Source organism: Oncorhynchus keta, chromosome 26 (genome assembly GCF_023373465.1).
Source record: "Oncorhynchus keta strain PuntledgeMale-10-30-2019 chromosome 26, Oket_V2, whole genome shotgun sequence".
Classification (NCBI taxonomy): domain Eukaryota; kingdom Metazoa; phylum Chordata; class Actinopteri; order Salmoniformes; family Salmonidae; genus Oncorhynchus; species Oncorhynchus keta.
Window position 1 is genome coordinate 40,957,265 of NC_068446.1, and position 16,109 is coordinate 40,973,373.

The window sequence follows — 16,109 nt, forward strand, 5'->3', positions numbered from 1 at the left end:
CGTTTTTAAAGAGAAAACACAAATCTAAAATAAGGATAAGTTTCTCAGTTCATTCAAATCATTATTTCAGTTCCACAGCAGCAGTTGGTCTGGGGGTACGAGGTGGGGGTTAGGGTCCGGGTACAGGGGAGGGGGTAACAGCCAGACAGCACATATACTTGTTCTCAACTTGCCTACCTGGTTAAATAAAGGTGAAATAAAATATCTTATTGTGGTAATATCGTATTGTGATAATATCAAATCGTGATAATATTGTATTGTGGCAATATCGTATCGTGATAATATCGTGTTGTGATAATATCGTATTGCGGTAATACCGTATCGTGATAACATCGTGTCATGATAGTATCGTATGGTGATAATATAGTATCGGGGTAATATCGTACCGTGATAATATCGTACCGTGATAATATTATATTGTGGTAATATCGTATTGGGATAATATTGTACCGTGATAATATTGTATCGTGATAATATGGTACCGTGATAATATCGTATCGTGATATTATCGTGATAATATCATACTGTGATAATATCGTATCGTGATAATATCGTATCGTGATAATATCGTATTGGGGTAATATTGTACCGTGATAATACCGTACCGTGATAATATCGTATTGGGGTAATATTGTACCGTGATAATATCGTATCGTGATAATATCGTATCGTGATAATATCGTATTGTGATAATATTATACTGTGGTAATATCGTATCGTGATAATATCGTATTGGGGTAATATTGTACCGTGATAATATCGTACCGTGATAATATCGTATCGTGATAATATCGTATCGTGATAATATCGTATCGTGATAATATCGTATCGTGATCGTATCGTGATAATATCGTATCGTGATAATATCGTATCGTGATCGTATCGTGATAATATCGTACCGTGATAATATCGTATCGTGATAATATCGTATCGTGATAATAATCGTATAATATCGTGATAATATCGCATCGTGATAATATCGTATCGTATCGTGATAATATCGTATCGTGATAATATCGTATCGTGATAATATCGTATCGTGATAATATCGTATCGTGATAATATCGTATCGTGATAATATCGTATCGTGATAATATCGTATCGTGATAATATCGTATCGTGATAATATCGTATCGTGATAATATCGTATCGTGATCGTATCGTGATAATATCGTATCGTGATAATATCGTATCGTGATAATATCGTATCGTGATAATATCGTATCGTGATAATATCGTATCGTGATCGTATCGTGATAATATCGTATCGTGATGTCCCTGGCGGTTCCCAGCCCGTATAACGGCATCATAATACATTAAACTGCCGATTTAAAGTAAAGTGTTGCCAAACAAAACAAGCTTCATTAACAGTCTCACACCACACCACACCACACCACACCACACCACACAGATAGCCCTACACAAAGAGATGTCAAAAACACAACACACCACACCACACCACACCACACCACACAGATAGCTCTACACAAAAACACAACACAAACCCATCGCTACAGTCCTACTGTACCTTCTACAGCAATACAATAAATCATCTTTCAACAAGGAAAAATGCATTTTCCTCATCTCAAAAAATCATTTCAGCTGGTTAATAAATTCAGCTTTGAACCATACAGGCCTTCAGGCCTTTTCTTGAGGTGGTTCTGAGAAAATGTTAAATATATGAACCGAGCTATAGTCGAAGTTAGAACAAGGTCAATGATAGCATTTAGCAGACACTCTTACAGGAGCAATTAGGGTTAAGTGCCTTGGCTCAAGGGCTCATGGAGAGATTTTTTTGCCTAGCCGGCTAAGGGACTTGAACCAACGATCTTTCGGTTACTGGGCCAACAGCACTTAACTGCTAGGCTACGTGTCGCAAACAGAGCTAGAATAAGGCATATGGGTTTGTGTTCTGAGAAAATGCTAGGTATTTAAACTCTCTGTTCAAATAGAGAAAGAATAAGGCATATGGGTTTGTGTTCTGAGAAAATGCTAGGTATTTAACTCTCTGTTCAAATAGAGAGAGAATAAGGCATATGGGTTTGTGTTTGCAGTATAACAAGAGGGTTAGAGATACGGTCATAAACTGATGTCAAGGTAAAGCTGAGGGGTTTATACGGTAATGTTTGAGAAAGAGAACGCACGTTACTATTTATAACTGTATCCCCCCCACCAGTTTTGTCTACAAAAGAGAACAACATTAGGAAATTAAAATTGATGTATGTGGCTCTTTTTAAGCATGTTCCAGTAGAAAAATACAGCTATGAATACCAACCTGCTTGCTCTTGAAAAACACAACCCCCCCAGTTTGACCTTGACCTCCTTTGAAGACCTTAGCCGGTTCTTCTTCTTCTTCTTTATTTTACCTTTTGGGGGCGTGTCAGGGGCTGGGACTGCTAGGGTGGGAGAGAGGGTAGTGGGTGGTGGGGGTAGGTTAGGACTTTCTTTTGGGGTTGAGTTAGGTTGCGTTGTGTCTGCAAAAATGTCAAAAGAAATGTATCACATCAAAAAAGGGGCATAAAGACCAACAGACAGTAAAGACCAGTGTTACTATACACAACATGGGTGTAAGAACAACTCAAACAACAGAAAACATAACAGTTTAGAGAAAGTCGTGAGGTGGGACCAGAGAATCCAGTGATTATAGGTCATAAACCAATCACATCCCTCCTTTAGGATTGCACAGTCAACAAATCAGTGATTTCCATAGTGAGCTCTCTGATACTTACCCATTGAATAACATAGACATTGACATTATAGGTCATAAACCAATCACATTCCTCCTTTAGGATTGCACAGTCAACAAATCAGTGATTTCCATAGTGAGCTCTCTGATACTTACCCATTGAATAACATAGACATTGACATTATAGGTCATAAACCAATCACATCCCTCCTTTAGGATTGCACAGTCAGCAAATAACCAGCAGAAGGAGATCCCTTTTAATCCATTTTCCCCATTCACTGTGTTGGTGGTGCTCAAGTAATTGATGATTACTTACATAATTAGCAGAGAGCCCACTCTGTACATTTGATGTACTTGATGTACAGTATATAGTTTAAATAATATGTGTTAAAATGTACAAAATCAAAAAAGGGTACTTTTGAGATATTCCTATTTTCTAATTTGAATAAATGAATGTGAAGATGTGTATTTCAGAATCTAGACATATTCCATATGTTAGAGCACACGAAAAGGAGTATAATGACACTAAGATGTTGTCTGTATAATGACACTAAGATGTTGTCTGTATCATGTTGTCTGTATAATGACACTAAGATGTTGTCTGTATAATGACACTAAGATGTTGTCTGTATAATGACACTAAGATGTTGTCTGTATAATGACACTAAGATGTTGTCTGTATAATGACACTAAGATGTTGTCTGTATAATGACATACAAGATGTTGTCTGTATAATGACACTAAGATGTTGTCTGTATAATGACACTAAGATGTTGTCTGTATAATGACACTAAGATGTTGTCTGTATAATGACACTAAGATGTTGTCTGTATAATGACACTAAGATGTTGTCTGTATAATGACACTAAGATATTGTCTGTATAATGACACTAAGATGTTGTCTGTATCATGTTGTCTGTATAATGACACTAAGATGTTGTCTGTATAATGACATCCAAGATGTTGTCTGTATAATGACACTAAGATGTTGTCTGTATAATGACACTAAGATGTTGTCTGTATCATGTTGTCTGTATAATGACACTAAGATGTTGTCTGTATAATGACACTAAGATGTTGTCTGTATAATGACACTAAGATGTTGTCTGTATAATGACACTAAGATGTTGTCTGTATAATGACACTAAGATGTTGTCTGTATAATGACATCCAAGATGTTGTCTGTATAATGACACTAAGATGTTGTCTGTATAATGACACTGAGATGTTGTCTGTATAATGACACTAAGATGTTGTCTGTATAATGACACTAAGATGTTGTCTGTATAATGACACTAAGATGTTGTCTGTATAATGACACTAAGATGTTGTCTGTATAATGACACTAAGATGTTGTCTGTATCATGTTGTCTGTATAATGACACTAAGATGTTGTCTGTATAATGACATCCAAGATGTTGTCTGTATAATGACACTAAGATGTTGTCTGTATAATGACACTAAGATGTTGTCTGTATCATGTTGTCTGTATAATGACACTAAGATGTTGTCTGTATAATGACACTAAGATGTTGTCTGTATAATGACACTAAGATGTTGTCTGTATCATGTTGTCTGTATAATGACACTAAGATGTTGTCTGTATAATGACACTAAGATGTTGTCTGTATAATGACACTAAGATGTTGTCTGTATAATGACACTAAGATGTTGTCTGTATAATGACACTAAGATGTTGTCTGTATAATGCCACTAAGATGTTGTCTGTATAATGACACTAAGATGATGTCTGTATAATGACATCAAGATGTTGTCTGTATAATGACACTAAGATGTCTGTATAATGACATCAAGATGTTGTCTGTATAATGACACTAAGATGTTGTCTGTATCATGTTGTCTGTATAATGACATCAAGATGTTGTCTGTATAATGACACTAAGATGTCTGTATCATGTTGTCTGTATAATGACATCAAGCTGTTGTCTGTATAATGACATCAAGATGTTGTCTGTATCATGTTGTCTGTATAATGACACTAAGATGTCTGTATCATGTTGTCTGTATAATGACATCAAGATGTTGTCTGTATAATGACATCAAGATGTTGTCTGTATCATGTTGTCTGTATAATGACACTAAGATGGTGTCTGTATAATGACACCATGATGGTGTCTGTATAATGACACTAACATGTTGTCTGTATCATGTTGTCTGTATAATGACACTAAGATGTTGTCTGTATCATGTTGTCTGTATAATGACACTAAGATGTTGTCTGTATCATGTTGTCTGTATAATGACACTATGATGTTGTCTGTATCATGTTGTCTGTATAATGACACTAAGATGTTGTCTGTATCATGTTGTCTGTATAATGACATCAAGATGTTGTCTGTATAATGACACTAAGATGTTGTCTGTATAATGACACTAAGATGTTGTCTGTATAATGACACCAATATGTCTGTATCATGTTGTCTGTATAATGACACCAAGATGTCTGTATAATGACATCAAGATGTTGTCTGTATAATGACATCAAGATGTTGTCTGTATAATGACATCAAGATGTTGTCTGTGTCATGTCTGTATAATGACATCAATATGTTGTCTGTGTCATGTTGTCTGTATAATGACACTAAGATGTTGTCTGTATAATGACACTAAGATGTTGTCTGTATAATGACACTAAGATGTTGTCTGTATCATGTTGTCTGTATAATGACACTAAGATGTTGTCTGTATAATGACACTAAGATGTTGTCTGTATAATGACACTAAGATGTTGTCTGTATAATGACACTAAGATGTTGTCTGTATAATGCCACTAAGATGTTGTCTGTATAATGACACTAAGATGATGTCTGTATAATGACATCAAGATGTTGTCTGTATAATGACACTAAGATGTCTGTATAATGACATCAAGATGTTGTCTGTATAATGACACTAAGATGTTGTCTGTATCATGTTGTCTGTATAATGACATCAAGATGTTGTCTGTATAATGACACTAAGATGTCTGTATCATGTTGTCTGTATAATGACATCAAGCTGTTGTCTGTATAATGACATCAAGATGTTGTCTGTATCATGTTGTCTGTATAATGACACTAAGATGTCTGTATCATGTTGTCTGTATAATGACATCAAGATGTTGTCTGTATAATGACATCAAGATGTTGTCTGTATAATGACATCAAGATGTTGTCTGTATAATGACATCAAGATGTTGTCTGTATCATGTTGTCTGTATAATGACACTAAGATGGTGTCTGTATAATGACACCATGATGGTGTCTGTATAATGACACTAAGATGTTGTCTGTATCATGTTGTCTGTATAATGACACTAAGATGTTGTCTGTATCATGTTGTCTGTATAATGACACTAAGATGTTGTCTGTATCATGTTGTCTGTATAATGACACTATGATGTTGTCTGTATCATGTTGTCTGTATAATGACACTAAGATGTTGTCTGTATCATGTTGTCTGTATAATGACATCAAGATGTTGTCTGTATAATGACACTAAGATGTTGTCTGTATAATGACACTAAGATGTTGTCTGTATAATGACACCAATATGTCTGTATCATGTTGTCTGTATAATGACACCAAGATGTCTGTATAATGACATCAAGATGTTGTCTGTATAATGACATCAAGATGTTGTCTGTATAATGACATCAAGATGTTGTCTGTGTCATGTCTGTATAATGACATCAATATGTTGTCTGTGTCATGTTGTCTGTATAATGACAATAAGATGTTGTCTGTATAATGACACTAAGATGTTGTCTGTATAATGACACCAAGATGTTGTCTGTGTCATGTTGTCTGTATAATGACATCAAGATGTTGTCTGTGTCATGTTGTCTGTATAATGACAATAAGAGACGACTCCGAGATGCTGGCCTTCTAGGCCGAGTTGCAAAGATAAAGCCATATCTCAGACTGGCCCATAAAAATAAAAGATTAAGATGGGCAAAAGAACACAGACACTGGACAGAGGAACTCTGCCTAGAAGGCCAGCATCCCGGAGTCGCTTCTTCACTGTTGAAGTCGAGAGTGGTGTTCTGCGGGTACTATTTGATGAAGCTGCCAGTTGAGGACTTGTGAGGCGTCTGTAACTAAAACTAGACACTCTAATGTACTTGTCCTCTTGCTCAGTTGTGCACCGGGGCCTCCCACTCCTCGTTCTATTCAGGTTAGAGCCAGTTTGCGCTGTTCTGTAGTAGGACACAGAGTTGTACGAGATCTTCAGTTTCTTGGCAATTTCTCACATGGAATAGCCTTCATTTCTCAGAACAAGAATAGACTGACGAGTTTCAGAAGTTTGGTCTTTGTTTCTGGGCATTTTTAGCCTGTAATCGAACCCACAAATGCTGATGCTCCAGATACTCAACTAGTCTCAACGTCTGTTTTATTGCTTCTTTAATCAGGACAACAGTTTTCAGCTGTGCTAACATGACTGCAAAAGGGTTTTCTAATGATCAATTAGCCTTTTAAAATGGTAAACTTGGATTAGCTAACACAACGTGCCATTGGAACACAGGAGTGATGGTTGCTGATAATGGGCCTCTGTACACCTACGTAGATTTTCCATTAAAAATCTGCCATTTCCAGCTACAATACTCATTAACATGTTATTTTAATGGACAAAAAAATTTGCTTTTCTTTCAAAAACAAGGACATTTCTAAGTGACCCCAAACTTTTGAACGGTAGTGTACATTTATTGAGGAGTGCACGCAAAGTGGCTGGTAAGGTTTGCATGTCACAGGAGGCGTGCCTACACTGTAGGTCTACAAGGAGCTTAATAAAAACAGTCAATTTCATCAACATAAAAATGTAAAAATCATATCAAACATCCTTCCTCCTAATGAAGTTTCTATGTGAGAATTTCCAGAAAAATCTGAGACCCCCCCCCCCCCAAAAAAAACAAAACGCTGGAGTGGAATCACCCAATACCTTACTGGCATTGAGGCCAAGTGGAACACTTGCACACACACACACAGTACACACACACACACACACAACGCACATACACACACCGTGTTGAGAGTCATTAAAAGAATTGCCACAACACAGTCTGGTTGAACAAGATGGAAAGCTTTGCTCACTAAGTGAAGTAAAACAACAGCAACGTTTTAACATCTAGTTTAACCAGGGTACCAACACAGGGTCTCCTCTGTCCTCGCCTCCTTCCTTCACTAAGGCCTTTTCTTCCTGTGGTTTTGAGAAGGAGGTGAGAAGAAAGGAAAAAGACGATTGGAGATAGAGCCAGGCAGACTCAAGTGACAGTCTGACTCAAATGTGTGGGAGGGGAGTGTGTGTGTACGTCAGCAAATTAAAAGAGAAAAAGACAATCGAAGACTGTTGATCAAGACCCCGGCATTAATCCTGAACCTAAACTGCAGATGGCATAGAGAGATAGAACAGGAGGAGTTCTACTTAATTCTGTGACATTTGACCTTTATAATTCATCTTAGTAATCACATCATGAATAATGACAAAATGGCAAACATAATGAAAGAAGGAAAGGAAGAAAAATGGGAGGACTAGATGTACAGAGATGTACCTGTAACTAAGGAGGGATGACGAGGAGAACAGAGCAGAGCTGTACCTGTAACTAAGGAGGGATGACGAGGAGAACAGAGCAGAGCTGTACCTGTAACTAAGGAGAGATGAGGAGAACAGAGCAGAGCTGTACCTGTAACTAAGGAGGGATGATGAGGAGAACAGAGCAGAGCTGTACCTGTAACTAAGGAGGGATGACGAGGAGAACAGAGCAGAGCTGTACCTGTAACTAAGGAGGGATGACGAGGAGAACAGAGCAGAGCTGTACCTGTAACTAAGGAGAGATGAGGAGAACAGAGCAGAGCTGTACCTGTAACTAAGGAGGGATGACGAGGAGAACAGAACAGAGCTGTACTTGTAACTAAGGAGGGAGGAGGAGAACAGAGCAGAGCTGTACCTGTAACTAAGGAGGGATGACGAGGAGAACAGAGCAGAACTGTACCTGTAACTAAGGAGGGATGACGAGGAGAACAGAACAGAGCTGTACCTGTAACTAAGGAGCACACTGCTGGCGCGTTGGGCCTGGTTCTAGACAGACAGGTATGTTTGGTCTGCCTCTAGACAGACAGGTATGTTTAGTCTGCCTCTAAACAGACAGGTATGTTTGGTCTGCCTCTAGACAGACAGGTATGTTTAGTCTGCCTCTAGACAGACAGGTATGTTTAGTCTGCCTCTAAACAGACAGGTATGTTTGGTCTGCCTCTAGACAGACAGGTGCGTTTAGCCTGCCTCTAGACAGACAGGTGCGTTTAGCCTGCCTCTAGACAGACAGGTATGTTTGGCCTGCCTCTAGACAGACAGGTGCGTTTGGCCTGCCTCTAGACAGACAGGTATGTTTGGCCTGCCTCTAGACAGACAGGTATGTTTGGCCTGCCTCTAGACAGACAGGTATGTTTGGCCTGCCTCTAGACAGACAGGTATGTTTGGCCTGCCTCTAGACAGACAGGTATGTTTAGTCTGCCTCTAAACAGACAGGTGTGTTTGGCCTGCCTCTAGACAGACAGGTGTGTTTAGCCTGCCTCTAGACAGACAGGTGTGTTTAGCCTGCCTCTACACAGACAGGTGTGTTTGGCCTGCCTCTAGACAGACAGGTGTGTTTAGCCTGCCTCTAGACAGACAGGTGTGTTTGGCCAGCCTCTAGACAGACAGGTGTGTTTAGCCTGCCTCTAGACAGACAGGTGTGTTTGGCCTGCCTCTAGACAGACAGGTGTGTTTGGCCTGCCTCTAGACAGACAGGTGTGTTTAGTCTGCGTCTAGACAGACAGGTGTGTTTAGCCTGCCTCTAGACAGACAGGTGTGTTTGGCCAGCCTCTAGACAGACAGGTGTGTTTGCCCTGCCTCTACACAGACAGGTGTGTTTGGCCTGCCTCTAGACAGACAGGTGTGTTTAGTCTGCCTCTAGACAGACAGGTGTGTTTAGCCTGCCTCTAGGCAGACAGGTGTGTTTGGCCAGCCTCTAGACAGACAGGTGTGTTTAGCCTGCCTCTAGACAGACAGGTGTGTTTAGCCTGCCTCTAGACAGACAGGTGTGTTTGGCCAGCCTCTAGACAGACAGGTGTGTTTGGCCAGCCTCTAGACAGACAGGTGTGTTTAGCCTGCCTCTAGACAGACAGGTGTGTTTAGCCTGCCTCTAGACAGACAGGTGTAAGGACAGCAGGTAGGCTAGCACACTGATAGTTTAAAAATATATATATTTTATGTAACCTTTATTTAAACTAGGCAAGTCAGTTAAGAACAAATTTGTATTTACAATGGCGGCCTACACCGGCCAAGCCCGGACAACACTGGGCCAATTGTGCACCGCCCTATGGTTCCTCCCAATCACGGCCGGTTGTGATACAGCCTGGAATGGAACCAGGGTCTGTAGTGACGCCTCTAGCAGGGAAATCCAGCACCTCAGACCACTGCACAACTCCGGAGGCATTCAGGGAAAGATATGGCTTCAACAGTAACTGATACACAGTAACAGGATCTTGCCTTGTGAGAACAACACGTCTCTGTGTCACATACAAATAAAGTTCCATTGAATCTGAACAATGGGATTATGAGCCAGCTTGCTGAATCATTCAATAATTAACAGGTATGATAAAATAGGTCCACTGTGGAAGCTTCCACATCACTAGGTTCCAGTAGGATGTAGTGGTCCCTTCTAAACGTATCAACAGAATATAATTGAATAGAACAACTCCTATCCCAGTAGGCTTTAGTGGTCTCTTCTAAAAGTATAAACAGAACGGAATAGAACAGAATAGAATAAAAGCTGCCATCTCACTAGGCTGTAGTGTTCCATTCTAAATGTATCAACAGAACAGAATAATAGAAGCTTCCATCCCACTAGGCTGTAGTGTTCCATTCTAAATGTATCAACGGAACAGAATAGAATAAAAGCTGCCATCTCACTAGGCTGTAGTGTTCCATTCTAAATGTATCAACAGAACAGAATAGAAGCTTCCATCCCACTAGGCTGTAGTGTTCCATTCTAAATGTATCAACAGAACAGAATAGAAGCTTCCATCCCACTCGGCTGTAGTGTTCCATTCTAAATGTATCAACAGAACAGAATAGAAGCTTCCATCCCACTCGGCTGTAGTGTTCCATTCTAAATGTATCAACAGAACAGAATAGAAGCTTCCATCCCACTCGGCTGTAGTGTTCCATTCTAAATGTATCAACAGAACAGAATAGAAGCTTCCATCCCACTCGGCTGTAGTGTTCCATTCTAAATGTATCAACAAAACAGAATAGAAGCTTCCATCCCACTCGGCTGTAGTGTTCCATTCTAAATGTATCAACAGAACAGAATAGAAGCTTCCATCCCACTAGGCTGTAGTGTTCCATTCTAAATGTATCAACAGAACAGAATAGAAGCTTCCATCCCACTAGGCTGTAGTGTTCCATTCTAAATGTATCAACAGAACAGAATAGAAGCTTCCATCCCACTCGGCTGTAGTGTTCCATTCTAAATGTATCAACAGAACAGAATAGAAGCTTCCATCCCACTCGGCTGTAGTGTTCCATTCTAAATGTATCAACAGAACAGAATAGAAGCTTCCATCCCACTCGGCTGTAGTGTTCCATTCTAAATGTATCAACAGAACAGAATAGAAGCTTCCATCCCACTCGGCTGTAGTGTTCCATTCTAAATGTATCAACGGAACAGAATAGAAGCTTCCATCCCACTAGGCTGTAGTGTTCCATTCTAAACCTTTTATCTAAAGACTTAGGACAGGTGAAATACATCTCAACCCAGCTCTATAGGGACTGGGTGCAGTGGGTGGGCTATTTCAGAGTAAAGTACAACTCCATTGAGAATGAAATCAATTCCATTCCACAGTGCCTTGTTGTGCGTCTCTCTCTCTCTGTGAAGAGTTAACCAATCCACTCTTCTTTTCAAGGATAGGGGGCGACATTAATAAAGCCATAGTGGGGGGGCACCTGTCCCAGTGCTGTCCTGCTGCATCTCAAGTCTATAAATAGACACATGCAGCAAAATGGACTGGTGGAGCTACTCTGACTGGAAAAAGTCAAGGGGTCTGAATACTTGCCGAATGCACGGTAGTTTCAGCAAAGAGGAAGAGGTGAAGCGAGAGGTCTCACTCTCGCCAAAATCTGTCCAGTGTAAAACCAGTACGTTTCTATGGGAATAATAAGCAGACCTAAGCTTTTCACCTGCCTTCCTGCCTTTGGAATGCAGATTTTTAGGGTGAAGAGGTGAATATCTCATCATTATATACAGATCTCTGGTTTCAGCCTCTATTGAATGGTAAAGGAAGGTTGTTGGGCGCACAGTGCACTGTTAGGATGCTGGATTACCCTAAAGTATATTGATGTTTCGCCAAAATTATCTAAATCATTCCTGCCATCAACAAAAATATTATTCTAAATACTTCACGAGGGAGCATGACTCAATGAGGATCATTAGCTTCTTTAACAAACAAACAAAAAAAATTGCTGTGGATTGTTTAAAATCAAAGTGTGTTTGGGAAGCCAGCAATTTGGGCAGTGAGCGTGGGAACACGTCTAGCAGATTGAGTTGCGGCTGTCGGAGAAAAGCGTCAAAAATATGTGTGAAGATAAATGTGTCTTAAGAATATTTTAAAATGTAGCTTCAAGAACGGGGGGTCTCCCGAATGTATAAATATGTAGGAAAGTGTCCATTTTGTCAACATCTTTTTTCTGTTTAACTCTTAACTCCCCACTTACACCACTTGTTGATTCATCGCCTCACACAAGTCAACAAAGTCTGTTTTTTTGTTCGTTGTAAAACTCCATTGTGAATGATAATTCGTCAGTATTTATTTATCTTTCCAACAGTCCCGGCCTCAAAAAATCACTAAGACTCAGTGTGAAAGAGCAAAATATCATGATCCCATATACCCAGTAGAAAGAAACATCTTTCTGTCCCGAGCTCACTGGCACAGGAAACTTTTAGGGCCTGGAATAGGCTAGTTGCTACAATGTTGCAAGTTTTAGCGACAGTTTCCAGGCAGACCCTGTGATGATTTAATACAATGTTGAACTTCACTAGCAATAGCTCAAGTCAAGACAGATTTTTTAAAAAGGGAGGCAGACAGATGGAGAAAAGAGATTAATTTGATTTAAATAACTGTTTTCTACTGTTTTTATTTCTCAGTTTTAGGCTAATATGGTATCTTACTTAGTTGATGATGGAAATTATAGGTCTCCTGCTTCATTGGCCTGTAGGCTATCTCTGAGTTCTATGGGAATTATAGGTCTCCTGCCTCATTGGCCTATAGGCTATCTCTGAGTTCTATGGGAATTATAGGTCTCCTGCCTCATTGGCCTATAGGCTATCTCTGAGTTCTATGGAATTATAGGTCTCCTGCCTCATTGTCCTATAGGCTATCTCTGAGTTCTATGGAATTATAGGTCTCCTGCCTCATTGGCCTATAGGCTATCTCTGAATTCTATGGGAATTATAGGTCTCCTGCCTCATTGGCCTATAGGCTATCTCTGAATTCTATGGGAATTATAGGTCTCCTGCCTCATTGGCCTATAGGCTATCTCTGAGTTATATGGGAATTATAGGTCTCCTGCCTCATTGGCCTATAGGCTATCTCTGAATTCTATGGGAATTATAGGTCTCCTGCCTCATTGGCCTATAGGCTATCTCTGAGTTCTATGGAATTATAGGTCTCCTGCCTCATTGTCCTATAGGCTATCTCTGAATTCTATGGGAATTATAGGTCTCCTGCCTCATTGGCCTATAGGCTATCTCTGAGTTCTATGGAATTATAGGTCTCCTGCCTCATTGTCCTATAGGCTATCTCTGAGTTATATGGGAATTATAGGTCTCCTGCCTCATTGGCCTATAGGCTATCTCTGAGTTCTATGGGAATTATAGGTCTCCTGCCTCATTGGCCTATAGGCTATCTCTGAGTTCTATGGAATTATAGGTCTCCTTCCTCATTGGCCTATAGGCTATCTCTGAGTTCTATGGAATTATAGTTCTCCTGCCTCATTGTCCTATAGGCTATCTCTGAGTTATATGGGAATTATAGGTCTCCTGCCTCATTGGCCTATAGGCTATCTCTGAATTCTATGGGAATTATAGGTCTCCTGCCTCATTGGCCTATAGGCTATCTCTGAGTTCTATGGGAATTATAGGTCTCCTGCCTCATTGGCCTATAGGCTATCTCTGAGTTATATGGGAATTATAGGTCTCCTGCCTCATTGGCCTATAGGCTATCTCTGAGTTCTATGGAATTATAGTTCTCCTGCCTCATTGTCCTATAGGCTATCTCTGAGTTCTATGGGAATTATAGGTCTCCTGCCTCATTGTCCTATAGGCTATCTCTGAGTTCTATGGGAATTATAGGTCTCCTGCCTCATTGGCCTATAGGCTATCTCTGAGTTATATGGGAATTATAGGTCTCCTGCCTCATTGGCCTATAGGCTATCTCTGAGTTCTATGGAATTATAGGTCTCCTGCCTCATTGGCCTATAGGCTATCTCTGAGTTATATGCTCTCGTGTCTTTAGCCGCCAATGGATCACAGAGTATCAATCTGTCTGTATGACAGAGGCTACTACTCTCACCGTAGTTCATTTTAAATTGTAACATTTTTATAATTTTACTTCAGATTCGAAGTATTAACCACACGACAATGATTTTGAGAAACCAAAAAAACGTTATTATTGAAATAGAACTGTTCCACGAAGATGTACATATAAAAATAATCTTAACTGGCACACGGATAGGTAGAAATGGTTGGATAAACTGTAAGCTTCCCTAAACAAACAACAAAAGGTGAACGCGCAAGTGTGTGCACATATAGGTGTTCCAGTGAAACAACAGGGCCCGTCTACGGGGCCATCCAACTGATCTGTTCCGGCGCCGAGTCTGGCCTACTCAAACAGAGGGATGATATGTTAGCTAGCTGGCTATGGCTAGCTGGCTAACCCCCCATGATGGGTATAGGGAACAGTATCATGTAGTAGACCAAACCTATCCATGTTACATTGAACTGGGTGAATGGAATGTGAATAGCAGTCATCCAATATGCTGTAATAGAAACAAGGCCATGCTCATGAAAAAAATGGTTGTCCTCCCTCATCTTAAACAGCACCAACACTAGTGATGTACCATGACCTGACCAGTCGCAGGTGAATGTACTATTAATGTAGCCTACTTGTTATTTGAAATGACAAGGAGGAAGAACGTTTTGGGCTGGTAGGACATAGACTATGGATGGTCGATGATATCACAGCTTACTTTACTGTGCATGATGATTTCTGAATCCTGCCCCTCTCCTTTAACCTTCTGTACGTATTTGTCCTTGTTATAAACCAACCAACGGCCCCTCCGATCACGTTCAAGTCCCCTTCACATTCTAATGACGATTTAACGGTCATAAAGATTTAACGTACAAATTACTAAATGTATTTTGTGGACACAGATTAACTAGTCTAAATGTTTATCTGGATGTTTAATTTTAAAGTAATAGTGTTTATATTAACAACGGAAAACATCAAAGATATGGTTTATTGACCGTTTATAACAAATGGCTCGCATGGGAGATATTATTCCGTTCTAATTTCATTACATTTAAAGCCTTTATTCTGTCATTCTATTCACTGCATTGACTGGGTATGAACATAAATAATTAAATAAAAGATATAAGAGGGGGTTCTATTTTCTACTATGCACTGAAAATAATGTGGATAATATAAGTAAATATTCACTGCAATGATTTGACGCACAAAATTACAATCCTGAGCAACGATATGATTTTAAAGCTTAATCATTGTGTCTCCAGTCAAAAACCCGCATGAAGCCATGATGTCCCGGTATTTCTATCAATCCGCAGGCAGGCAGGCGTGCACTTGACATTCTTACCGTTCTGTGAGGAGACCAAATGAAGCATCAGCACTCCAATGAACGCCACCGAGACCGACATAATTTCTGCTCTTCTTTTTCCAGCTAGCATCGACTCGGGTGGACGATTGTAGATGCCGGTAGCGGGGAAATTGGGTGTGGTGGGGTGGTCTGAATGATTGTGTGAGTGGACCGGGTTACCGGGTAGATACGGAGCTGATGGAAGAGCGGCCCCGTCTAATTCTCCAATCAGGTCACGCAAAAACAGCGGCGCGCTCGCTCACCAGAAGGGTGCTGACGCCACCTGTGCAGTGCCTGGTGCGCAGTGATAAATGGTCAGTGTCTAACCTTAACCCCTGCTCTTACCCTAGCCTTAACAATAACCCTTACCATTTTACATTTCACCTGCAATAGGGGGGTAGAGAGATCCCAGGTGGAACAATTTAATCATGGTTTGTGCTTAAGCAACTACATTTCTCACCCACCATGACAAATCCCGCGAGATCACAGATTGTAATTCATACATAAATATTAGCCG

The 16,109-nt window shown here is 40.0% G+C and overlaps 1 protein-coding gene across 1 annotated transcript in view; it reads right to left on the reverse strand.

Moving 5' to 3' along the window:
* Positions 1 to 15,902, reverse strand: part of LOC118374997 (neuroplastin-like) — a 59,992-nt gene extending 44,090 nt beyond the window's left edge. The window contains exon 1 of the mRNA XM_035761490.2: positions 15,593 to 15,902. Within this exon, the coding sequence (XP_035617383.2) occupies positions 15,593 to 15,683 (91 nt within the window). The 5' untranslated portion in view covers positions 15,684 to 15,902. The remainder of the gene's footprint in view (positions 1 to 15,592) is intronic.
* Positions 15,903 to 16,109: the final 207 nt, after the last annotated feature.